A 25862-nucleotide genomic window follows, 5' to 3' on the forward strand; every position below is an offset into this window, starting at 1 on the left:
GCCCTCTCCTATGCCTCGCAGTTCCCCGTTGACCCCATCCCTCATAGCCCCCCTGTTGGCACTCTAGCATATTTGATAATCCAGCACCCCCTGGCTCCTAAAGGTGCTGGATTATCGGAAGTTTACTGTATTCTGTCTGCCAAAGTGGCCAATACAAGATGCCCTAGAGGGAGGGATCACAACAGGTAATCCTCACGTGGTCCCTCCTCTGTCACCTCCAGAAAAACAGAGCCTAGGGGTACCATCCTACCGATCCTGGTTGATAGCCATTGATGGACCTAACCTCCATTAACCTATCTAGTTCTTTTTTGAACCCTATTATAATCCTAGCCTTCACTGCATCCTTTGGCAAGAGCGGTGAGGAGTCCTGGGGCACCTTATAGACTAACTGAAGTGTTGGAGTATAAGTTTACCCTTACTCATCAGATGTACATATATCCGACGAAGTGGGTCTTTGCCCACGAAAACTTATACTCCAACACTTCAGTTAGTCTATAAAGTGCCCCAGGGCTCCTCACCGCTTTTGCAGATTCAGACGAACAGGGCTATCCCTCTGCTACCTTTGGCAAGGAGTCCTAGAGGTTGCCTGCGTGCAGAAAAATGTCCTTTTGTTGATTTTAAACCTGCTGCTTATTATTTTCATTTAGTGACCACCCACCCCCCCAGTTCTTATATTGTGGGAATAAGTAAATAACTTTTCCCACGCCTGTCATGATTGTATAGACCTCTATCAACTCCCCCCTTAGTCTCCTCTTTTCTAAACTGAAAAATCCCTCTTTCATTTCTCTTCATGGGGGACCCGTTCCAACCCCCTCATCATTTTTGTTGCCCTTTTCTGAACCCTGTATCTTGGGAAATTGGGATGGGGACAAAAAAATTACAGACCAGCCCAGAGTAGGGGGTCTGTTCAGAGCCCGGGAGGAGGGCTAGTGTGGTGGCTACAGGCAGGAGAGACTTGGAGGCAGGAGGCCCCTGGGCTGTGTGGTTGGGGGGGGGGGGGGGAGGAGGGGATGAGGTTCCCTCCCAGCTCTATGGGAATCTTGACTCCATCTGGGCTGCTACAAGCCAACCTAGCGCATGCGCACGAGCGTCAACAGTGGGTCCCCAGAAGGCGCATGCGTATTGAGAAATGAGCGGGGCGGGGAAAATGTTGACAGTGGGACATGCGTAAGAAAGAGGCCGTTGGCGGGGGGCGCATGCGCAGCGATGGCCAAGCGGCGCTGCGAGGAAGGGCATGCGCACTTACTGCAGATGGCGTGCTGCCGGCGGGGCGGCGTCTGCGCAGTCCGGCGACGCGAGCCGCCGCCCGCCTCTGAAGTCGGAGGGGGGCGGTGCCTCCGGGCTGCGCGTGCGCAGCCGGCGGGAGGCGGGGGGGGAGGAGGTGGGCTCCGGCTGGTTGTTGTCGTCCCAGCCCCGCAGGTTCCTCAGTTGCCACCGCGTCGCGCCGCCATGTCCTGCCCCCCGGAGCCGCCGCAGCACCACAACAACAACAACCCCCCGGCCGACGGGGCGCCCGCCGAGCCGGGCCTCAACAGTGAGTGCGCGCCTATTAGCATAGGCAAATGGCATGGAAATGAGGAGGGCCCCCGGGCCGCGCGACCCCCCCTCGCCCCTCTTCGCGGCTGGGATTGGCGGAGAGCGGCGTCGCGCGAGCGCCTCCGGGCCAGTGGGGTTGCTGGGGAGAGTTGGTTCGGCTGCGTCCGGATGGGGGGGGGAGGGAAACAGCATAGATGAGGGGGGCTCTGTGGGGTTGGGGTTCCTATGGCTACGCTGGCAGCCTGAGGGCCTTTGGGGTGCCCTGGGGCGTAGAGGGGCAATGGGGTGTGGGGGGTATTGGGGTGTGGAGGAGGAATAGGAGAGGGGCTCGAGTGCGGGGTACACTGGGGTGAGGAGGAGATTCAGGGTATCTGGGGGGCTCGAGTGTGGGGTACACTGGGGTGAGGAGGAGATTCAGGGTATCTGGGGGGCTTGAAGGTGTGGGGTACACTGGGGTGAGGAGGAGATTCAGGGTATCTGGGGGGTTCGAAGGCGCGGGGTACACTGGGGTGAGGAGGAGATTCAGGGTATCTGGGGGGCTTGAAGGTGTGGGGTACACTGGGGTGAGGAGGAGATTCAGGGTATCTGGGGGGCTTGAAGGCGCGGGGTACACTGGGGTGTGGAGGAGATTCAGGGTATCGGGGGGGCTCGAAGGCATGGGGTACACTGGGGTGTGGAGGAGATTCAGGGTATCTGGGGGCTTGAAGGCGCGGGGTACACTGGGGTGTGGAGGAGATTCAGGGTATCTGGGGGGCTCGAAGGCACGGGGTACACTGGGGTGTGGAGGAGATTCAGGGTATCTGGGGGGGCTCTAGGCTGTGGGGGAAGAACACCTGGGTGTGAAGGATGAATGTGGAGGGTCTCTGGGGGGGGGGGGGGTGTGCGCTGGGGTGTGGAGGAGGGATAGTGTCTATGGGGTGGTCTATAGAGTTGGGTGTACATTAGGGTGTGGAGGAGTAATAGAAAATATGTAAGGGCTCAGCGGTTGGAGGGTACACTGGGCTGTGGAGGAGGAATAAGGTGTGAAGGGTGGAAAGGTCTTATGGTGTTGGGGGATCTTTAAATGCTGTGTGTGTGTGTCTGGGTTTTCATATTGGACAGAGGAGGGGAAGTGTATTGTGTACTCTGGGGTGAAGATAAGGGCTGGGGGGTCTTCGGGAAGATGACTGAAGGAAAGAGTGTTCAGGAGTTAAAGGGAGATGGAATTGGCTGCAGTCATAATGGGAGGCAGCTAAAGGGACCATAGGCAGGAGTGATAGAAATGTAGCCGTGTTAGTCTGGTGTAGCTCAGGAGGTTATCTTGTTGTGAGGCTAGGCTAATTGCATGGCTGAGTTGAGGTGATATCTGGGAAATCACATTTAACTCAGTATGTTGTTGTGGGTAGGATGCAAGTATAGTAGGTGAGTCAAGTGCAGGAGGGGCACTGGAATTTTAGTATCAGGGTTAATAACAACTATGAGATGAGGAGGTGTGGGGAAAGGTGGATGTAGGAGGTGGTAAAGGAATCTCTGATCTTAGTGAGTTTATTCAGTGATTTGGTATGTAATGGGGAGATAGAGCAGGTTGTTTTGTGATGGGAATGAATTTATTTAGTGGCTGGTTCTAAGAGCAAGGAAGTGGGGAGGAGCTTTACTGTGGGAATGATTTTATTCCATCCACATCACTGACATGAGCTATTTTCTTCTGTATACCACATGTATGTCAGCTGCTTTGCGGCATCCTTTTGTTCCTAGGATAATACTTGTGTGGAAGATTCGTGGTTTTATCTAGGATCTCATATTGGTTTAATTGTGTTCTGCATCTCAAAGGCACAGCCATTTAATGTATATTTTGGTTTGCTTTTAAATGTCAAGGATGCTATGGTAAAACAAAATGTTTTAATTAACCATTCTCTCCGTGTTAGTTTGTTAAATTATCCATAAAATATATCAATAGGATCAGCTAATTGATCTGTGGTAACTCAGTGGGAAATGTATTAGATCAGGGTAGATTATGCTGGTATAATGACATTGCCATTGCATTTTGTGTCTGGTGACATTGAATCTCATGTTAATTACAGCAGTATGTTTCTCTGACTTGTTGGCCTTGAATTACTGTTCACAAAAATAAATAAAGCAAAGACATTGGTCAGATTTTAGTGCAGTCAACATGTCACAATATAGAAATGTATATTGATGGAATTTCATTTCACTTTTTTGAAAACTTCATCTTAAATTTAGCATGTACAAGTAAATCTAATGTCTATTTCTCCAACTTCAAACTAGTTAATCTGTGACTTGCAAATATTTTTCCATACTTTATTTTTTCCTTGTTCTGATTGGTGGTAAGACAGTGTGGGAGATTTCAGTCTCTAAGATAGGAGCAACAAGAGAGGGTTCAATGTAAAACATCTAGGTCCTAATTTCCAAGTAAACTCCACAGGGGTACATTCCCATTGAAGATGGTGAGGCATCCTGTAGGGTTCCTGCAAGAGCAGCCTACGGAGTTCTCACTCTATGTATTAATTGCTTGACTAAGTTACTATTTTTAAAGGTGCATGACATTGCTTTTTGAAATAAAAGTGCTGAAGTTTCTTTGAGAGAAATGTCAAATACACAATTTTTAACAAAATGCATACTTTTTGGTCATTGGTTAAAATTTCAGGAGAAATAAAGTGCCCGTCCTTGGTGTGGTGCTTCAAGCTACAAATGTGACTAAATGAAATATTCTCCCATGGGGGAGTAATGTTACCATATGGGGAGGTTAGTTTGGGGCTGAGAAGCAAAATTTTTGACTTGGTTAATCTAGTATCAAATATTTTTCTAATATAATGTTGCTGCTGGTGCTCCTAGGTCCAGTAGAACAGCCAGCCAGCATATTTGGATCTTTAAACAGAGGAAAAGGGAGTAGTCTTGATTTCCAGCAATTACTTTTGTCTATCACTTTGAAGTTGTATTAATGGATTTCAGAAGATTCTGTATCCAGCCCATGTGAGCCAGAGGAAGAGTTTATAACACAGGGTCTTTGAGAGGATCGTGAGGCACCTTTTCAAACAGCAATTTGTGGCTATTCTTGAGTCTTGTATGGGAAGTGTGTGAGAGACAACATTTAAGCTTAATATCACAATTCCTTGACACTCATTAAACATGTCTTGACTCATCAGAGATGAGTGGTCAGATGGAGAATTAGCAACGTGCAACTTGTCATGTAAACTCTCTTAGACCTTTCTTTTGATGGGAGGAGTATTTAATCATGTTTTATCTTGTTTGTTCTAATATGCCTTTAACACAACTTTAATCTAAAATACCAAATTCCTCAATTTAGTACAGACTGTCTCAAGTTACGAACCGGTTACGGACCAAGCAATTGGTCGTAACTCGGTTTGTTCGTAAGTTGGACCCCATTGAGTTACACGTGACCGCACTGTTCGGAAGCACGGATCACGTTCGTAACTCGGGGTCCGCCATTTACGATATTTTTGGTCGTAACTGTGAACAGTCGTAAGTCGACCGTTCGCAACTCGGGGACTGCCTGTATAAGTTGTATTAAATTTGTGTTTTGTAGTCTAGGCTTAAGGGACAGCTGAGTCCCAATTTACTGCAAACAAAGTCTGTTGCAGTCAGTTCTGGTTAATCCTCTACTGCAATCTAGGGATGTTAAACATTGGTTAATTGAATAGTCAGATAACCTCACGAATTTTAGTCGACTGTAGTCCCCAGAGGCGAAGCTAGCAGCCACTGTATCAGAGAGTATGTCTACCTGATACATAGATTTTGAAATAACTAGCGTTATTCCAAAATAACTGCCTGCTGTGTAGATGAGGGCTAAATTATTTCAGAATAGTGTCAAAATACTGTCAAGCTGGAGGACAACTTACTTCGACTCCTGTAACCCTCATTGTACAAGGAATAAGGATAGTTGGAGGAACAGTGTTCTATTTCAAAATAAGTGCTGTGTAGACACTCCCTATTTCGAAATAAGCTACGCAATTGACATAGCTCATTTTGCATAGCTTATTTCGAGTTAAACCCTGCAGTGTAGATGCACCCAGAGGCAGCAGTGCAGGGTTCCAGGTAGGAGCTGGTTCACGAGGGGAGCCAGTTTAAAAAACAGCTCCCCTCGTGGTCTGTCTGCCTATCGCCCTGTGATGCTCCCTCTGATAAAGAGGCAGAAGCTTGGGGTGGCAGTAGCCCCTGTCTAAGGCGGGGGAGGAGGGTGTGTGAGCTCCTGGGTCCAGCATGAGCTGGAACTTTACCAGGCTGCCTGTCCACCTGGCTCCTAATACACTTTAAATGCAGAGTCACAGCAGGGTTAGGTTCTGAACCTGGTGCGAGCCAGAACTGAGCCGGGCATTGCAAATGCTGTCCCAGCATTGCAAAGCAGCAGAGCTGCATGGTGCCCAAGGTCAGCTAGAGATTCCCTAGCTGACCCCGGGCTCCCTGAGGCATTTCCACGGAACCCAGAGTCAGCTGGGGAGTCCCAGCTGATCCTAGGCTCTGTGTGGCGCTGCCGCTTTGAAATGCCATGCGGAGCCCGGGGTCTTCTGGGGAGTCACTAAGTCTCCAGCTGATCTCGGGTTCTGCAGAAATGCCATAAGGAGCCCGGGATCAGTTGGGGAGTCCCCAGCTGACCGTGGCTCCGCGTGGCATTTCAAAGCGGCAGTGCCACATTGATCCCGGGATTAGCAGGGGACTTGGAGTCCCCGCTGACGCCAGGCTCCATGCAGGCGCTTCCACTTTGAAATGCGCAAGAGCCCTAGCGGGGGCTCTCATACATTTCAAAGGAGGAATGCGGAAGTGTCTATCAACTAGTTGAGTAGTCGATAGAAATTCCATTGACTACTTGACTAGTAAATTAATAGTTATTTAACATCCTTACTCAGGTGAAGTGGCTGGGTACACGGGGTATGAGAGTGAGATGGTGTAAGGAGGTGCATAGGACAAGGGGGTGAGATTTGCAGGAGTCAGGGCAGGGAGTTGGAAGAAGAGGGAGCTCAGGAGTAGGGTTGGCCACAGGCTTCTTCCCAGGGCAGCAGGGTCCATGCACTCTACTCACCGGCTTGTTCTTGTGGGCTGGCGGGGGCTTTTTTCTCGAGCCTGGGGTGCGGTCAATAGTTTCTACAACAAAGTACTTTGTAGTAGCCCAATGGCATAGTTCTTCAGACTAAATAGGCTGTACTCTGAATTTGAATATAGTCTGAGATGAGCCTTAAAAAGGCATAAAATGAATTGCTTGAGCCATCTAAAGCAAAAGCAACACCAAATGTAAAATTATTGCACCAAAGAATAGGATTTTATGCATAAAAAACCCTTAATTTGTGTCAGTTTATGCCAACTTTCTTAAATAATTTACTCAGGTAAAAAGAAAATGGTCTGTGTTCTCAAGTGATGCAGATGAGTTTGAATAAAACTCACAGTTGCATTTGAATGGGCAATGATAAAATAGGTTTCCAAAATATCCTAACTGAAATCTCTTACCACTTAATGTTCTGGTGACATGTTTTATGTTAAGTTGCATTTTAATTTTAGTACTGTTTGCAGATGGAATTATGTTCTATTTTAATAGTTTAAAGCATAGATTTACAGTACTAATATGATGCATATAGCTCTTCAATCCAGCTGAGATGGAATTTCCATCAACTACTTGACTAGTCAATAAGCCCTTACGAGTTCCACCTTTGAAATGTACATGAGCTCCAGCAAGGGCTCTTGTACATTTCAAACTTGGAAGTCCACATTGAGCCCAGGGCCAGCAGGAAGTCCCGCTGACTCTGGGCTCCACGCAGGTGCCTCTGCTTTGAAATGCACAAGAGCCCCTGCTGGCAGTCCTCATGGTGCTCGGGGTGGGCATGGGAGTCCCCCAGCTGATCAAGGCTCCACCCTGCATTTCAAAGCAACAGAGCCACACTGAGCCTGGGATCAGATGGAGAGTTCCCAGCTGACCCCGGGCTCCACCCAGCATTTCAAAGCGGCAGTGCCACTTGAAGCCTGGGATCAGCTGGGGACACCCCAGCTGGCCCTGGGTTCTGTGCAGGGCTGCTGCTTTTAAGTACCCCCTTCTTCTCCCCCTCCCTTGCTGCCTCTATTTGATAGAGGCAGCAAGGGGAGGTAGCAACTAGTCAACTGGTCCTTTACATCCCTAGTTAAAACTAGCTGAAGAACAGAGACAGGGTGAATTAGAATATATGTAGACTTAAGTGTAGTGCTTAGTCTATAAATCTTCCCTGCAAAAATAGGTTTAACTATGAGTTGCATGAAAACAGTCAGCTATGTTAGTAATAATTATTTGGAGAGCCCTGCATGGATATAAAATTGGTATCCAAATCTGCGAAAATGATCTGCAGATATCTGAAAATTTTGTGGTTCTAGATACAAATTTTGTATCTGCATTCATATCTGCAAAAATGAGCAACGGATATTTCCATATCTGTGGATGCAGATACAGCTTTTGCTGCTTATATCCAGAGATTTGCAGGGCTCTAATTATTTGCACTACTCAAATTAGAAAATGGTAAACTAAAAATGTAGTGATTTAGACTGTAAAACAGCTATTTTCCTTCCACCTCAAAATATTACAAAGTGAGAATCCCAGTTTTCCCACATATGTAGAATAAACTGCTGAATGTACATGTGAGCGTACAAACGTCAACTCCAGCAAAATATAGCGAACTTAGTTGCAAAGCATACAGATAGTTTATACTTTTATAGCATGGTTCTTTAAATTTGTGGGAAAACAAGGGGCCTGTCTCAAGGAGCTGATAATTCATAGATCTGTGAATGTATAATCTAAATTGGTTTAGGGATGTTGACCCAACATTTTAACAGGTTAAGTGATTAAACAGGAGCGGGACAGGGGATTGCTCCAGCCCAGCTGCAGAAGCACTCCTTCTGTGGGGCTCCTGCTCCCAGCCCTATGCTGGGGCTGCTCCCAGCTCTCAGATCCTGTCTGGGACAGGACAGGCTTCCTGCAGACAGAGCAGCCCCCACCTGTGGGGCACCCGGGCCCGCTATGGAATGGCTGTTTCAGACCAGAGCAACACATGGGGAGTTACTCCAGCCCTTACCAGTTAGCTGGAACCTGTAAGCCTCACTTGTTAACCGGTTGCCATCACCCTTAACATTTCACATCCCTAGATTGGATATATCCCAGTTATTGAAACTTTGATGTAAGGGGTAACAAACAGTAATGGAGAGGAGATTGGTATTGGACAGCCAGCTGAAAGAAGTGAGATTTGTTTGGGAAGAGGAAAAGGAAATTGCTTGCCATCTGGCTAAAGGGAGGTTATTCCAAGCTGAAGGGGCATTGGGGGGAGGGGAGGGAAGGGAAGGGAAGGGAAGGCATGAATTGTAAGTGGGGGGAAAAACAAAGGGCGTATTAAAGAATGGAATTTGTTTGGTTTGGTGGGGTGGGGAGGTAGAGTGAAGTTGTGAAGCTATGTAGTGTGGATTTGGAGCTTAAACATGATACATATGAAGGGATGCCTGTTAGGGGATTTTAAAAAATAGTGTGAAGGAGGAGAATGACTTTTATTATTTCTAGTTACTCAAATCAAGACTATTAAGTTGAAGATATTTAAGTCTACAGTTAACTTAAGGGAATGAGGGGAAAAGAAACCTGACATTCTTGTCTTCTCTGTTTGTTTATGCACATTTTTTTTCTGCCATCAGTGGGTGTTATCTGAATTCACCATGTTCGTCTTCTTTCTGCATGTAAGTGATAAAACATTGTGAGGTTTTCATTTCACTGCTTTTAAAGACCCATTTGGCTGGCTCAACAGGTTCCTGGGTGGAGTTACAGATGAACAGCAATGGCAATAGCAACGATAATGCCAGTGGGAAAAATGGAGGCCTGGAACATGTCCCATCATCATCCTCTATTCACAATGGAGACATGGAAAAAATTCTTCTGGATGCCCAGCATGAATCAGGACAGAGTAGTTCAAGGAGTAGTTCCCACTGTGACAGGTAAGGAAACACAGCCATATCACATCTCTTGAAGTACTCGCTTTCCCATGTGTTATGTGATGCAGTTTCCATTCTTGATGCTTTAATCAAGGACAGATTTTATTAGCTTTATATTTCTGCATCTATGAGTCAGCCAAAGTGCCATATGGAATACTTGCTGAATCTCACTAGCTTTAAACTGTACAGAAGTTGGTTTGTTTGAAAAACAAATAGTTGTTAAAATTAAACAAAAAACAGGAATAAAACAAATTGCATCAACATCAGTGTGAAATCTCTTATTAGCGTTGTTCAGTGACACAATAACTGGTTCATGATCATTTAAAAGAAGGTAATAGGTAAGAAAAAGGATCCTATGACTGAAAATTGTATTCACTATGGTGAAAATATAATAAATTGCCTTTGAAAAACTGATAAAGTAACTTACTCAGTATTATCTCTATGCTAAAAACAGGACTTTAAAGACTAACAAGATGGTTTATCTGATCTGAGGAAGTGGGTCTGGCCCACGAAAGCTCATCACCTAATAAACCATCTTGTTAATCTTTAAAGTGCTACATAATCCTGTTTTTTGTTTCAGCTAGACCAGACTAACACGGCTACATTTATATTACTTATCTGTATACTGTGTGTCCAGGCAAGAATAAATGCACAACTGTGATAGCATAGACTACAAGCTCCCTCCTCCTCCCACAGACAAGGTACTGGGGAGGAAAAAAAAGTATTTTTATATGAAAAAGCCCTTTTACTTTTTGCCCTTAAAGACAATATGTATTTATTAATGTCAGATAAAATAATCTTGCCTGTCATGTCAAAAAAAAAGAGAACTCTTAATGTTTCACTGTAGTTCTCCTTCAGAATTTGTTGAAGTGTTAAGATGCCTTGGGCATCCCTTTCCTTTTTTCTTGTATTGCTGGACAAATGCTCACTTCTTGCTGTATCAAGTACATAACATTTATATCAAGCTAGATCAGATGTACAGTGAGTCTTGATGGAACGTGAAATTAACTTGGTAATTTTATTATTAAATTATCAAGTGTAATGAACAAGAAGAGTTAAAAAAAAAAAGATTTCTTTAAAAAAAAAACACCCTACTCTCTAACTAAAAATCAAACCGTTTGCTATACCTTTATCGCTGGGAAATCATAAGCTGCCACTAACTTGCATAGTTTGTCACTTTCCAGTTCAACTAGAAACATTTGCTTGGTAGTGGCTGTAACTTTTTTGTTTTCATGCTTAGCAAGGTAAGGACTTGTTCTCCACCTGCACCTTTTATTCCTCCAGAATTTTTAATTTAAATACTGTCAGATTAAAAAAATCTCAGATGAAGACAAATTCCGTTCTTTTTTTCTCAGCCTGTAGCATAAAATATTTGTAGAAAGGAGTGATATTGGCTGTAAGCCACCTATTGAGTAGTTTAAAGGAAAAGTCTTGATACCGGTGTAATTTGCTATTTTTATTCATTATCCGTCTTTTTAATGAGCTAAAATCAGTTTAAACAAGAGTGTCTAGAATTTTGATGCAATCAAATCTTCTCTCTGAATCACACTGTATCATCCTGATTTTAAGTTTTCTAGCATTTTTCCCCATCTGGATTTGAATGTTGCTAATGGGTTTCTCTTTAATAAAGTGTACTCAGGTTTTAATATTGAAAATAAAAATATTTATTCCTTTGGCTTAATTTACTAACTATTAAAAGAGATTTTGGTGTGTCACATAAATTCCTTAGTGTACTGTGCAACCTCATTCAGAATTTCCTCCTGCAGATACAGTCCTTTAAGCAGCCACTTTTAAAATACCCAAAAAGTTTTATTCAAACTCTTATTAGGGATCCACCTTTTCGGTAACCAGATTTTGCTAGAGTGTTGGCTGACTGTTTAAGGAGGTTAATTTTACTATAGATCAGTAAATGTCCCAGTGATCAGTAAGTGTAACAGTAACAATGTATTGCCTCACAGAGGATGAGAGTACGGGACTCCATTTTGGTCTTTTGTGCCAGGGCTGGAGTTACAGCGGAGTCAATGTGCTGATGCTTCACATCACTTTCTGATTAACTGAGAAGTAGTTTGTGTGGGGAGTGCAGGAAATGGGAATAAAATAGGAACAAACTGGAAATATGGGAAATCTTTGGAGCTCGGAGGATTTTTCCTTGACAGACATAATGATATTAAGGATAGAAGAATCCTTGTTTTTCATTTCCAATTTTCTACATACAAGTTACAGATATAATTGAACTAATAAACTCATACTTAAGAAATCCCAAAGTGATAGTAACATCATCATTCTTTCCTTTAGCCCTTCCCCTCAAGAAGATGGACAGATAATGTTTGATGTGGAAATGCACACGAGTAAGGACAATAGTTCCCAGGTATTTTCTCCAGTAAATTCTAAAGTACATGACACATTGTCTAGGAGAGCAATGTTTAAGGCTTAGTATTGTCTGTCGTAAATAGACAGTTTCATATCAAGATGAGGCAAAAAAAAATAGTGAAGCATGCTAGAGAGCTGCAGTCAAATATTTAAAATTGCAAACTTTGTTCCATGCTTTCATGGATGAAGAACAGAAATCAAATTCATTATGTACTTTAAAGGAATAAGAAATATACAGCTTTAAACTGTTAATGTCCAGCAATGCATTATTAATGTAGTATGGAAACAGCTGAGTATCCAATAATATTCTTGGCCTTCAATTCAGTACAGGTATACTCTACTTATCGAAAACCCGTTTATTCAAAATCTGGAAATGTCCTTTAGTCTTTTGGAATAATGATACTTACTTGTATTGTGCCATATTCTTTGTACAGTATCATTTAAAATTAAGGAAACATTTTGACTAGAACTGTGTAAACAAAATTATCCCTTTTTGCTTATTGTAAATATTTGAGAAGTCATTAAAGCTTTTGTATAATTAAAGTTACCTATGTTTTAATAAACAGAAGGAGAAAGTTATTTGTGTTTAAATTCAAGTAGTGGGGAAGAGGGGAAAAGTCTAGTTACAGTATTTGTTGTATTTATAAAACTTGGGCTTCATAAAAATTGAAATTTCAAATTTTGAGTGGAAGAGACCAATCCTGAATTTGAAATAATGTTATTGAATGTATGTATGGTAGTAAGTTATCAGTTGTCAGGACTACTGCCTAAGAATTCAAGTTAGCCATTCCATAGTTAGTCAGCTCACAATTCTTAGTAATGTGAACACCACCAAATGGAGGGAATTTACTGCTGAATTCTTGGTTTGGTCATTTTATGAATATGCTGCCTTTAGCTATACGAGTTGAGACCAATAATGAAAGAATGAACTATGCATTAAATTTTTCTCAGAGGATGGCCAAACAATAGGATTGTCACCCTACTGTAGCCCTATAGAGACCTGTACCACCCTGAGTGAGTTCCTTTGCCTTTTGTTTTGTTGATCAGGGTTGCCATCTCCCTATTACAGTTCAGCACAGATCCCCTTTTTCCACTTGTTTTGGTGCCTCTTTCAACTAAGCTGTACTCCCAAGTGGCATAATGTAACTTTGCTAAAGGCTGAATTTGGTCTGAGGCTCTCATTGAATTCAGCAGGGAGAAGACAGCATGGTAATGTAACACAAACAGCTATTGGCTTGGCAGTTCATGGCACTGGCTCCTCTGGGCTTCTGCATCAGTTATAAAGTAAAGAAAATTGTTTGAGCCCTGGCACCTCTTTCATTACAAATCAAGCACTGCAGACAACTATACTTTCATGAGAGGGAGGCATTAATCTCTGCGGCAGGGACTACAGTGCTTGTACAGTGCCTTCAGTAGTTAGGCCCAGAACTAGCTATGGTCTACTTCAATATACATGTTAAATAACAGTAGTAAAATACCAAACGAGAGATTTGTTTGACATTGACCGTGGTAAAATGCCTGAAAGACTCTTTAAAATATTTTTGTACAATTTAGACAGAAATACTGCACTTTTAATTTGATTACATTTGATTTAAGATTTGCTAAAGTTTTAGTGAACATTTAAAATATTTTATGCAACACTAGCTTAGGCAGGTTGTTAAAATCATCCTTTCGATTGTTCTTCTTTCTAGCTTGTAATATATATTTAAATATCATTACAGTGAAATTGCTTAAGTATTTGATAAAATACATTTATCAGAGACACAGAAACATCAGTGGACCCAAATAAACTTTTGATGTAAGAATGCCTTTTCAGTCTTCATTGCCTTTCTCTTCCCAACCCCAACATATGCAGAAACAGACCAATAGAATGAATATTACCAACATCTGCTACTTATTTTCACACTGTAGTTGATGCTCTTAAAATTACTACCATGAAGAATAGCTGAAAAGTGGTGTTACAGGGCATGTCCATGTATATTTTCAGTCTGAAGAAGAAGCAGTAGAAGAAGAGAAAGAGGTGGAAGTTTTGAAGAAAAGTGCTGACTGGGTTTCAGATTGGTCGAGTAGGCCTGAAAACATTCCTCCCAAGTGAGTTGAACCCTTTACTAATAACCAGTCCTTCTGTAAGAAAGAAAGAAGAATCATGCTGCACATATATGGAATTATTCTGACTCGAAATAGGATCATCACAGAAAAATATTTTGAAGACTTGGGTCTTCCTTGGTGGATAGCATAAAGCCAATAAACACTGCAAAAAATGTAATAGCATAACAGATCTTTTTACTGAAAGCAACCCAACAATAAGCTTAATATGAAGTTACTTTTTCCAATATCAATAACAATTCTTTACTTGCTAGAGCTTGGTATCTGGAGCTAGCATTATTTAGTAACGGCTTACTGACTGGTGTGGTGTTGGGCAAGTCATCTAAACTCTCTGCATCCTGGTTTCTGCATCTGTAAAATAAGTATAATGCTCACTGACGCCATATGGACACAAGACACGCTTATCAGGCTTTGATACTCCTGAATGGAAAGCGCCATTTGAGTGCAAAGTGTTTAGTAAACTGCAGGATGCTTTCTGTATCTGGGAGAGTTTTACGTCCCTGTTTGAAACAAAAATGTGGCTATTACTAAGAAAGACATGCATTGAAATGCCCTCTCCCAATCTGTTCAGCTTTTACTCCTTTTGTCTTTGTTCTTGAGTGAGTGGTCTCTCCTCACTATCTTATACAGTATCTCTCTTAGGTCCCTTTTCAATCTGACTTTTTCCCTGCTTATTTCACCTTGAAAAAATCTGGCAGAGTTCTATGCAGTTCTGAAATATTCCTGTTTGTTTTTCCCCTTTCAGAGAATTTCACTTCAGACATCCTAAACGTGCAGTATCTTTAAGTATGAGAAGAAGTGGTGCTATGAAGAAAGGTGGCATTTTCTCTGCAGAGTTCCTTAAGATTTTCATTCCATCTCTGTTTATATCTCATGTATTGGCTTTGGGACTGGGGTAAGTACAAAGACTAATTTTAAACTTTGCATCTTTATTGTTTGCATACTTACTGAAGTTACTAATCCAAAATTACTAATCCAAGAAAGAGCACAATAAGAATGACCAGATTATTTTGACATGGTGCTGATACATCAAATATATTTGAGAACTAGGGAGAACCCCCTTTGTAGTGACACATTTATTTATTTGATTGTAGGATAAGTTTGAGATTGAATGTTCATGCATTCAGAATGCACAGATTGTCATGAAATCCATGACCTCAGTTGACTCTTAAAACCTATTGCAAATAACATTTGCAGTGTCCTGTTACATGACCTACTTGTTCATTTGCTCATTCCATTCAAATTCCTTAGACTATAGTGTAAAAAAAGGAAAATAAGTACAAACTAAACATAAATATGATAGTCACTTTTCTTTTTTGCTGCAAGGAAAATCTGTGTGTTATCAGTGTTCCAGACCCATGTGAATAGTACATTTTACTGCAAGCTCTCACTGATTCTGAGTGGCTAGCAGTACTTCAGTTGTATGACTGTACTGAAAGTAAGGGTTTGAAAGTAGAAACGGAAATATACACATAGCATTGTGTACCTGTCTTGCAACATTCACTACTGAATTTTTAAATAGCCCAGCAATGCTATTAGTATTTCTGTAATTAGAAGTGAAAGAGTGTTCTTATGATCTTACGTTTGCAGATATCTATCTCAGTCCTCTTCTGTCAGTACCAGAGAAATGTACGCTTAAAATACCACATTTTAGTTTTTATTTAACTTGTAATTCAATTATTTCTTGCAGAATTTTCACTCTGACCTTAACATATTCTTGAAAATGATTTTTTCCTTACCGTGGTTATTGGCTAAACTAGCCGGATAGATAATGTGAAAAGAAAATATTTATCTTGTAGCAAAAATGTATATATCTGTAATAAATTAAAGGTGTTACCTAGGTTTACTTGTTAGAGATCTGCCTTTTTGTAAGCTCATAACACTCAAAAGTTGTAAAGCGTGTGTTAATTTTTTTCTTTCTGTGTGGTTTAAATATTTTTTGTATGTATTTTGACTAGGATTTTCAAAGGCACCTCAGGGAATTGGCCTCCTCCTATTGAATTTCAGTGGGATTAGGGTGCCTGTATCCCTTGGGCTCTATTGGAAATCTCAACCTTTGTAGTTAGGTGTTTAGATGCAGACATTTGTATATAAGAGAAGGGGAGGTGTTATGGAAGAACATCACAAAATGGAAACTATCGACAAGGGCATACTAGAACAGTGACGTGAACAAGGACTGTTGTGATGGGAACTGTTTCCATGAAATACAATGTTTTATGTTTGTTTCAGCATCTACATTGGAAAACGACTGACCACACCTTCAGCCAGCACTTATTGAAAGAAGCAGAATACAAAACTTGGAAATCCATGTGACCTGTGAAGATGTTATAGTCACATTAGTACTTTTGAACTTGATCATTTTAAGCATGACCCCAGTCCCACCCTTTCTTTACATATCCAGGTTCCAGTAACTCTTGGAATTCAGTATTGTATTAGAACTCTGAGATGTTTGACTACCCACCTTCTCTCCCACCATTTGGCCTGCAAAACACATCAGTTGCCTAACGGACTTTACAATTGTCTATTCATTGCAAGGGCTTCTTTCAGTATAAAATTCCACCAGCAGATTATAATTTTATTAGTAATGCTGTTGCCTCCTCTAGTACAACCTGACTTAAATCTGCAACTGCTCATGGGATAAAAGTTGACTGTTTAACAATAGCTAATCTCTTCAAACGAAACTAAAATTTGGTTAGGGTAAAAGTGAGTCTTTGTTTTTAGAAACCTGTTGGCTGTAAATCAAAGTAAAAAATCATTGGCAATAAAGAATAAATACATATTAAACCCAGCTTTATAGGGAATTTACTTATCCCCCTATTTTGCTCATAAATTTTACTTTGCAGGAGGCAAAGACTGCAAAAACATAAAGCAGGTTAATAACTTAAAGTCATCAGCGTAATTTAATACTAGATAATTGTCATAATCTTGTCTTTTCTATGAAGTAGGCTCCTTGTTTCTGCTAAGAAGATCTAATACCTACAAAACTTTAGAGGAATTGCTTTGCTTGCATGTGAAGAAGCAAACTTTTTCCTTACAGGAAAATTTTAAATGTAAAAGTTTTCCTTTATAAAAGCAGATTGAATGCAAATATTTTTGGTGTATTTAGACTCCATGTAAAAAGGGGAATCTCCTGAAACCACCTACAGTAATAAAGTTGTGGTAGTTTCAGTAGCTACTCAAAGCATTTGACCTGCCTGTTGGGAACAATCTTGCAGTTGTGTAAAGAAGCATAAGTTGCAAATCTCTTAAATGTCTCCTTTAGAGAAGTTTTCAATATTCCCATTTCTCATTGTTTACTGTACAGTCTCCCTTTGGGAATAACATAGATTCTAAGGTCACTAGTGATGTCTCATGTAGCTAGATAGAGTTCTCACTGGTGTTTAACTTTTATCTTTGGGAACACTTGTCTTGTCCTCCTTCAGTGACACCTTTTTTCAAAATGTGAAGCTTTAGTACCAAATTGTTGTAAAGTATTAGGACCTAGCTCTGTCCTTAAATAGATTTTATTGGATTTCAAAACATGTAGCATGACTCTGAAGGATAGAATACTGTTTTTATACATGTATAAGGATAAATAAATATTATATAGACTTTAATACTAAATATTTAGGGAACCAATATTAATTTTAAAACTAGCAAAATCTCATGTAAATGGAATAGGCTGACAGAAGTTAAGAAAATCTGGTCAGTGAGTTTGAAAGAAACAGCTGTCTTACATTTTCTGCTTGCATCAGATAGTTTCTGATTTGGTATGGCAAAGATAGTTCAAGCTTGGAGGCTAATTCCTAGTTGAAGTTTTGCTTTAAAAAAGGCACCTGAGGAAGCAAAGAGCAAAGTATGACATCCATTTCTAAAATGTGTTCATCTTATTCTCCACTTCTCATAGCCTTTAGGAGAAAGTTAGTAGGTTTTAAGACAAGTCCAGGGTGAAAGTGTAGTCAAGCCATTCTGTTTAGATTTTGTTTTTTCTTTTAATCTTGAATATTAATAGCACTTGAATTATCTACAACCACGTATTTATTTCAAGCATGGGTACTGGGTTTCATCCAGACGTGGAATTAAAAAGTGGTAAGGCTGTTATTAGTATGAATCGCCTTATTTTAGAGACCGAAATAAAATGGAAAGGTGAAAGAGGCTAGTATACTTTATTAGTACTAATTATAGCACCTTTTGTATGAAAATTGGAATAGTGGAAAAATATATTTATATTAAGTAAGGAATACCTTGATTTAAAAAAATCCACACCATTCATATTAGAGTGATTCATCTGCAGAACACTTGATGCATTAATGTGTTACAAGCTTGTGACTAGAGGATAAATACAGCTATGTCCTAATATTCCAAAAAGCTGTGAGATTAAAAATTGTTCCTGGAAAATATTACTGAAAACTGAATACCTGATCACTGTAGCACTTATCATACAATGATACAATGCAGTATTTATTGACGCCCTAATATAAGCTTCGGATGGAAGTCTACAACTTTTAATTTTACAATGAACCGAAAAGATTGTTGTATAATTTGAAAAGGGGTTTCAGCTATTGATAGTTGAAGTTTTGTTAAGATAAATGTTGTTTAAAAGCTTTATACCTGTTTACAGTTTTGAAAAAAAATGCAGGCTTCATTTTTCTTATGTTTAGTGAAAACTGGCTTAAAATATTTGTAAATAGGATCAAGCAAAAATACACAAAAATGTGGCAAGCTAACTTAACTGTAGCAAGCACATACTCTGTTTTGAAAAGTAAAAACTTAAGACTCTGTTAGAAATTCACATTTTTAAAATGATCCAATTGTTGAAATTATTGAAGTTAACTGAGCCAAAGTGATTATGCATCCTTCATATATTTAGTTAGCACTTTGTAATATTATATACAGTTTACAGTACATGTATAAGTTGTAGCTATAAACATTTTGTGCCATTAAAGCTCTGAGAAACCTGTGTGTAAGATCACTTTGTACCACATCCTTTTTTCTTCAGGGAAGATGAATAATTTTATGCCACTGCTTGTTTATGAAGTACAGTAGACTTCCGATAATCCGGCACCCTTGGGTCCCAGGGGGTGCCGGATTATCGGATATTCTGGAGTATCGGGAGGTACTCCAGCGGGGTGCTATGACAGGTCTGCCGGGACCCGCACTGCATGGGGCGGTCGGCGGGGAATGGCGCGGGGAAGGGCGAATCCTCCGCCATGTTGCGGGGAGGAGGTGGGAGCCCCATACAGCCGGCTTGCAGGCGGTGGTGGAGAGGGGGGGAGAGGCAGGCATCTGTTTAAGGCAGGTGGATTGGCGGGGAATGCTGCCTGGCTCTCGCCCCCTCTCCACCACTGCCGCTTACAAGCCAGCGGCTGAGTTTCCCCGGTTGCAAGCCGTCTGCGCGGGGCTTCCACCGCCTCCTCGCAACACGGCAGAGGGTTCGCCCCTCGCCGCGCTGTTCCCCGCCGACACCCCCACCCGCCCACCTTAAACAGCTGCCTGCCTCTTCCTCCTCTCCACCGCTGCCTCTGGGCAGCTCCAATTGTGTGGCTGGCCGGAGTACTTCTGGATTCCAGTTGGTGCCGGACTATCAGGAGTGCCGGACCACTGGATGCCAGACACTTGGAGTTTTACTGTAATAGCTGTATCATGAGTTCAATGAACCAGGAAGTTTACTTCATTAGAGAGGGATCATTTTTACAGAGTTATAAACAGAATCAAGTTTTTATGCTGAAAAATAATTAAAATATGGCCTTTGTCAACAGTGTTCCCTCTAATCTTTTCCATCCATCTGCAAATGTGCACCACCAGTAGAAACAAAACACCTCACTTTGGGTTCTTTGTTAATCAGCTGGGTGGTATTTGAATCTTTTCTGAGCAGCTGTACAAGCACACAGCTTACAGGGAACATTGCTTGTCAGCTATATTCACTACTTCCATCCTCTCCCAGCACCTAGATCTCCTATCCCAGGAAGACTGTGGTGCTGAAAGTAAGAACAGTGTATTGTGCTTTTAAGCTCCATTGTCTCCCGAACTGTATTTCTAAGATCCTCCTAATTCAATCATAAATGCAATTTTAAGAGTTGTGGCTATTCCTTGTTCTAAGTCTGTAGAACTATGACGTTTTACATCAGCTAAGTGTCTGCCTTTACATAATCTTATTACTTACCTTTAGGGTGTCAAAGTATTGGAGAAGTTGAAAAGTGTGTGTGTTTACCTACATACGTTTTAATAGCAATTTTTGTGTCCCTTTTATTTCCTACCTGATTTTTTTCTTGTTTAATGCAAAATTTCTTTTAAAAGTTTAAGAAATAAAACATCAACTTTTCAAAAGCACCTAATTCACTGAAATGCCCCCCAAAATTTATTTTCAAAAGTACTTACGATTTGACGTCTAGTAATACTTAGGCTCTGAAGTGCTTAAGCCCCCTTTGAAAATGGGACTTGAGCATCTGAGATTTTAGGTGCTTTTGAAAATTATAGGCAACATCTTGAAACTCTTTCTTTGAGTGCCTTATTAGAGCAGAGAGATTATAAGTAGCCCGTTAAGGTAAAGTTACATAATTACTGTGCCATGATTGAGAAAAATACACAGTATTTATCTGTCTCAGATCCTTTTCACCAGTCATAGTACAGGATCTGTCGAAGTAAGAAAATGTAATAAAATTTGATAGACCAGGATTGCTTTTGCTCTGACAATGTGCTTTAAGTAGCAATCAGAGGGCTATTAGTCCCCCAGTTCAGCTGGGCTACTAAGACTCTGAATAATTCAGAGTTGTTCTTTCTAAGAGCTGTCCGGTTCATGTAAAAAGGACTTGTGTGTGTTAATGAGGCTGACCCTGGAAAAGTTTTAATCAAACATTTCATTAGAACAGCTTGATGGCTCTGTTTGTAGTTATGTGCCTTCAGTGCACATACTTTGTGTCATGTCAGAATTGGAAAACACAAAAATAAGCTGAATCTTCAGTAAATTTTCCTTCTGTGGAAGTTCCAAGTGGATTTGAAATTCCAAATAAAATTCTTTATTTACAGAGCTGTCCCATAACTGTATTCCTGTGCAGTCTAACAAAGTTGGCTTATTTTAATGATGGGGGAGTGTATACCCAAGATGCAATTTTCAAGTGCAATTTAAGGCTGAAGATATTGAAGTATCCAAATACTAGCTAGTCATTTGTTTTACTTTGTAGGTTATGAACTGTGGATTTTGTTGCTGGTGTAGATTTGTTTTAAAGGCTTTCAATCAGAACAAGCATCTGGATTGTGCAATTGGGGTGTGTGAACCAGTGGTTCACAGCCTTTTTTTTTGGCAAACCCATTCACAAACTTTTGGTGGACTGGAAACATTTTATTTGCATATTTGCTGGAAGAAGATGCCGTCCCTGCCCAGCGCTTGTTGGCTGAAAGGGAGGGCAGGACACGCCTTTCCCAAGAGCCGCGGCGGGAGGGGAGGTGCTAAGCACTCTTTTCCAGCCCCAGTCCGCAGTGGTTTGCTGCCTGGCACCGGTCCACAAACGTGCAGTTGGGAATCACTGGCCTACACCATCATGTCTAGTATTTTGGCTTATTTTTAATTATTTGGATAAGCTTAAAAACAAACACAGTTTCCACCATTGCATTTAGAATGTGAGAGCTTGAGAGGTAAAATCCCCCTAGTTGAAGTTCAGACGCTTCATATCTAAGCCCTGGTTGGAACTAGGGAATTATTTCAGAATAACTCCTTCTTTCGAAATAACAAGCGGAGCGTCCACACTACGACACCTGTTATTTTGAAATAATTCCTGCTTTCCATGAGGAATAACCCTTAGCAGTACTGTGGATGCACCACTGCTATTTCAAAATAACTACTCCCTAGAATCATTCAAAGTAATTACTCTCCAGTGCTTCCTGGGGCTCTAAGTTGAGATAGCTGCGAAGGCTAGAACTATAACAGAGTTTAAAGAGAAGCTAGATAAATTCATGGAGGGTCGGTCCATAAAAAGCTATTAGCCAGGGGGTAGGAATGGTGTCCCTGGCCTCTGTTTGTCAGAGGCTGAAGATGGATGGCACGAGACAAATCGCTTGATCATTGTCTTTGGTCTACCCCCTCTGGGCCGCTGTCGGCAGACAGGCTACTGGCTAGATGGACCTTTGGTCTGACCCAGTACGGCCGTTCTTATGATCTTATAGCGCATCCACATTAAGGGAACCTGCCTTGGACTAATTTTGAGGCTTCCCTGTAGTGTGGACATGCTATTTTGAAACAGTTATTTTGGGAGTTATTTCAAAATAAATTATTTTGAAATAATTTCCTAGTGTAGACATACCCTAGATGATATCATCTTTGTCAGCAGGAGTTTTGCCTTCAATGGGGCAAGTATTTCTCCCCAAGTATTTTAAGCAATGGAGGATTTCAGGGGGACTGCTCATGTATTTAGTAAATTGTTTGCTTAAGTTCTTTGCTGAATTGGGGCATTGAAGAGGATATAAAATGACAAGTTTCATTTACTTGCTCTGGTATTATGCTGCATGCTTCATGATTCCCTGATTCTTTCCACTTGCCTATATAGATGTGAGATTTAATAATGAACCTACAGCCTTAATGAGGCACTTCAAAATCCCATCTTGGGTATGTACAGCAGCTGTCCATTAGAAAAAGATACAGCTAAATTTACTTCTGATAGATCTCTATCCTGCATTGCACACTGACTCAAGAGCAGCCAGCTTCTCCTTGCAGCTCTAAAGTGTGATTACTCTTGATGTTCAGTGGAGGGGGAGGTTGTCCATTAAGCAAGGTAAACATAACTCTTTAACTTCGAAGAGCAACCAGAGGCATGACCAGCATGGAAACTTGCCTTTTCCATTTTAAACTATACCACTTCTTTGTAACCAGCTAATAGCATGAGCAAAAAAGTCTTTCTGGGATTTCTGGTGAAAAATCTCAAGTTGCAATGCATACCGATATTGCATGCATCTACTATAGGACAAGTAGATTCGTAGATTAAGGCCATAAAGGGCCATTATGGTTATTCTGACCTCTTGCATAATACACCATAGAATATCAACCAGCAATTTCTTTGAATCCATAACTTCTGGTTAAGGTAGAACATATCTTTTAGGGAGACACCCAGTCTTGCCATGATGACTTCAGCTGATGGCAAACCTACCATGTCCATGCATAAGTTGTTCCAATAGTTACCCCCACTGCTAAACATTTGTACTTTATTTGAAATGTAGCTTTTGTCAGACTTATGCTTCCAGCTATTGAAACTTGTTATGGTTTTGTCTACTAGCTTGAAGAGGCCTCTGTTCTGACTTTTCTTCCCATGTGGTATTCGTAGGCTTTGGCCCAATTACTAGGGTCCACTTTGGGAGATTGGTCACAGGATTTAAAAACTAAATGTCATGAATTCTGCTGTTTACATCCATTATTTCACGGATTGATAATTGTAGGGGGCCCTGACTCAAGGGAAGGCCGAGTTGCGGTACTGCTGCCCTCCTACACTGGTGGCAGCGCTGCCTTCAGAACTGGGCAGCTGGAGAGTGGCAGCTGCAAGCTGGGAGCCTAATTCTGAAGGCAGAGCTGCCACCAGCAGCAGTACAGATGTAAGAATGGCTTGGGATTGTGTTGCCACCCTTCTGTGCTGCTGGAGCTTTCAGAGTTGGGCACCTGGCCATCAGCCACTGCTGTGTGGCTGTGAAACTTTGAAGTCAGTGCAGAAGTAAGTGTGGCAGTATCCTAACCCCTCCCAAATAACTCTGATTTCCCCCTTGCCCCCCCTTCAATTCCCTTTTGAATCAGGATGCTGGTCTCCCCTGTGAAATCTGCATAGTCTAAGGTAAAAATGTGCAAAAGACCAGATTTCACGGTAGAAGGCTGGATTTAACGATGTATGTTTCATGGCTATGAATTTGGTAGGACTCTACCAATAAACTCTATACAACTCCTTTAGTATAAAACCAGTTTTATCTGAGGTATTTAAAATGCTACTGCTTTGGGGGGAGGTCCGACCCCCAGCTACATGCAGGACTTCACTCATTTTATTGACTCATAATACAACAACCTATTAGCATCCAGGACGATCTCTTGTTCTACTGAAATGAAATCTGAGGTGCAACAATGGTAAGATGTTAAAGCAGCAAGGATATTTAATTGCTCTGAATAAGGCAGCCTTTTGGCTACAAACGTTTAATGCCAGCAGAGCAGCCATTGATTCCTGAAGCTAATGCCTTGATCCACACTGCTCCCAAATCTGAAACACCGGAGTGGGATTTTCAAAGCAACCCAAGGGATTTAGATACACAGCCTCCATTGAATTTCCATGGGAGTTTGGCACTTAACACAGAAATTCTGAACCTCTCTGAATATTTCTTTCCTTTTTTGTGAGAATTTGCAGTAAAAATCAGTTATGATTTCTAGTAGTTCTTAGTCTTAAATGTTTGTGATACCTTCCCCTTCTGATGCTTGGAAAACAAAACATTGTTTCCTACCATTTTTTTTAAGTCACGAAAAAGTTATACCAGAGCTGGGCAGAATAAGATATAAAAGGGGGAAATTTGGCAGGTCAAGCACTTAATGCCACAGTCAACCATCCTAATTTTTCAGAAATCTGATGAGGTTCAACAAGGACAAGTGCAGAGTCCTGCACGTGGGACAGAAGAATCCCAAGCATTGTTAGAGGCTGGGAACCAACTAGTAGTTCAGCAGAAAAGGACCTGGGGATTGCAGCTGGATCTGAGTTAACAGTGTGCTCTTGTAGCAAAGAAGGCTAATGGTATATTAGGGGGCTTTAGGAGGAGCATTGCCAGCAGATCTAGATAAGTGATTATTCCCCTTTATTCAGCATCGGAGAAGCCACATCTGGAGTACTGTGTCCAATTCTGGGCCTGCCACTATAGAAAGGAGGTGGACGTATTGGAGAAGGTCCAGCGGAGGGCAACCAAAATGATTAGGGGGCTGGAACACATGACCTATGAAGAGAGATTGAAGGTTCTGAGTTTGTGTAGTCTGCAGAAGAGAAGAGGGAGGGGGGATTTGATAGCAGCCTTCAACTTCCTGAAGGGAGGTTCCAAAGAGGATGGAGAGAGACTGTTTTCAGTGGTGACAGATGGCAGAACAAGGAGTAATCGTCTCAAGTTGCAGCGGGGGAGGTCTAGGTTGGATATTAGGAAAAACTATTTCACTAGGAGGGTGGGGAAGCACTTGAATGGGTTCCCTAGGGATATGGTGGAAACCTAGGATTCTATGATTCAGCTTGCTCCCATGAACATCCATGAGCTGAATCAACACCTGCTACACATCCATTGAAATGAATAACATTATGCGGAATGCCATCAGCTGAGCATTTGCCTCAATGGAACCAGGATCTCACCAGTTTCTTGATCTCATTTATTGAGTCCTGGCAGAGGCTCGCTCTCCCTCCCTTATCCAGTTCAAAACCCTCATCCTCTCCTGGAATGCTCCACTAAGCACTTCTGTCCCTGCCTATGTAACTGCCTTCATCTCTCTTCCTCCACTGCCCACGTGCTCTCTCCTGACTGCTCTCTTTGTTTTCTCCCCCTCTCCTGCAGCCTCTCATGCTTGGAACACTCTCTTAATTAGTGTTTGGCAAGTACCCTCCTCCTGGAGACCCACCAGTTCCATGGACCAAGGCCACACATCCCTGCAATCTGCATTGTGTTGCATTTTACAATACACATCTATTCCGTGAGGACAGCAGTTCTTGGAGAGACATGATGCTGCTGTTGCTGGGGCATCTGTGAAGTTTTGTGCAGAGCCTTGCCCTCTTCTGGTATCATCTGTATAATTTGTATTGGATCCACTTCAGTGGATTAAACAGAGCCAAAACCAGGTGTATCGAAGAGTTGTCCTCAGAGGCTATGTCTAGACCAGAGGTATCCTGGAAAAACACTGCCATGTCCAGGGAATGCATCCGCTTTTTTGGAACAGTTTCTAAAAA

The 25862-nt window shown here is 41.7% G+C and overlaps 1 protein-coding gene across 1 annotated transcript; it reads left to right on the plus strand.

The window, feature by feature from the left end:
- The first annotated feature begins 1334 nt into the window (after positions 1–1334).
- BNIP3L (BCL2 interacting protein 3 like) lies at positions 1335–18899 on the plus strand. Its single transcript, XM_075910815.2, has 6 exons — positions 1335–1534; positions 9294–9480; positions 11773–11845; positions 13835–13938; positions 14699–14848; positions 16183–18899. The coding sequence occupies exons 1-6, from the start codon at positions 1450–1452 to the stop codon at positions 16229–16231; spliced, it is 648 nt and encodes a 215-aa protein (XP_075766930.1). The 5' UTR covers positions 1335–1449; the 3' UTR covers positions 16232–18899.
- Positions 18900–25862: the final 6963 nt, after the last annotated feature.

Source organism: Pelodiscus sinensis, chromosome 28, assembly GCF_052426305.1.
Source record: "Pelodiscus sinensis isolate ZL-2025 chromosome 28, ASM5242630v1, whole genome shotgun sequence".
In the NCBI taxonomy this organism is placed as follows: Eukaryota; Metazoa; Chordata; order Testudines; family Trionychidae; genus Pelodiscus; species Pelodiscus sinensis.

Coding starts and splice junctions, on each gene's coding strand:
- BNIP3L (XM_075910815.2), top strand. CDS start 1,450: ATGTCCTGCCCCCCGGAGCCGCCGCAGCACCACAACAACAACAACCCC. Junction 11,846..13,834: donor GTAAGGACAATAGTTCCCAG/GTATTTTCTCCA, acceptor GTATATTTTCAG/TCTGAAGAAGAAGCAGTAGA. Junction 13,939..14,698: donor CCTGAAAACATTCCTCCCAA/GTGAGTTGAACC, acceptor TTCCCCTTTCAG/AGAATTTCACTTCAGACATC.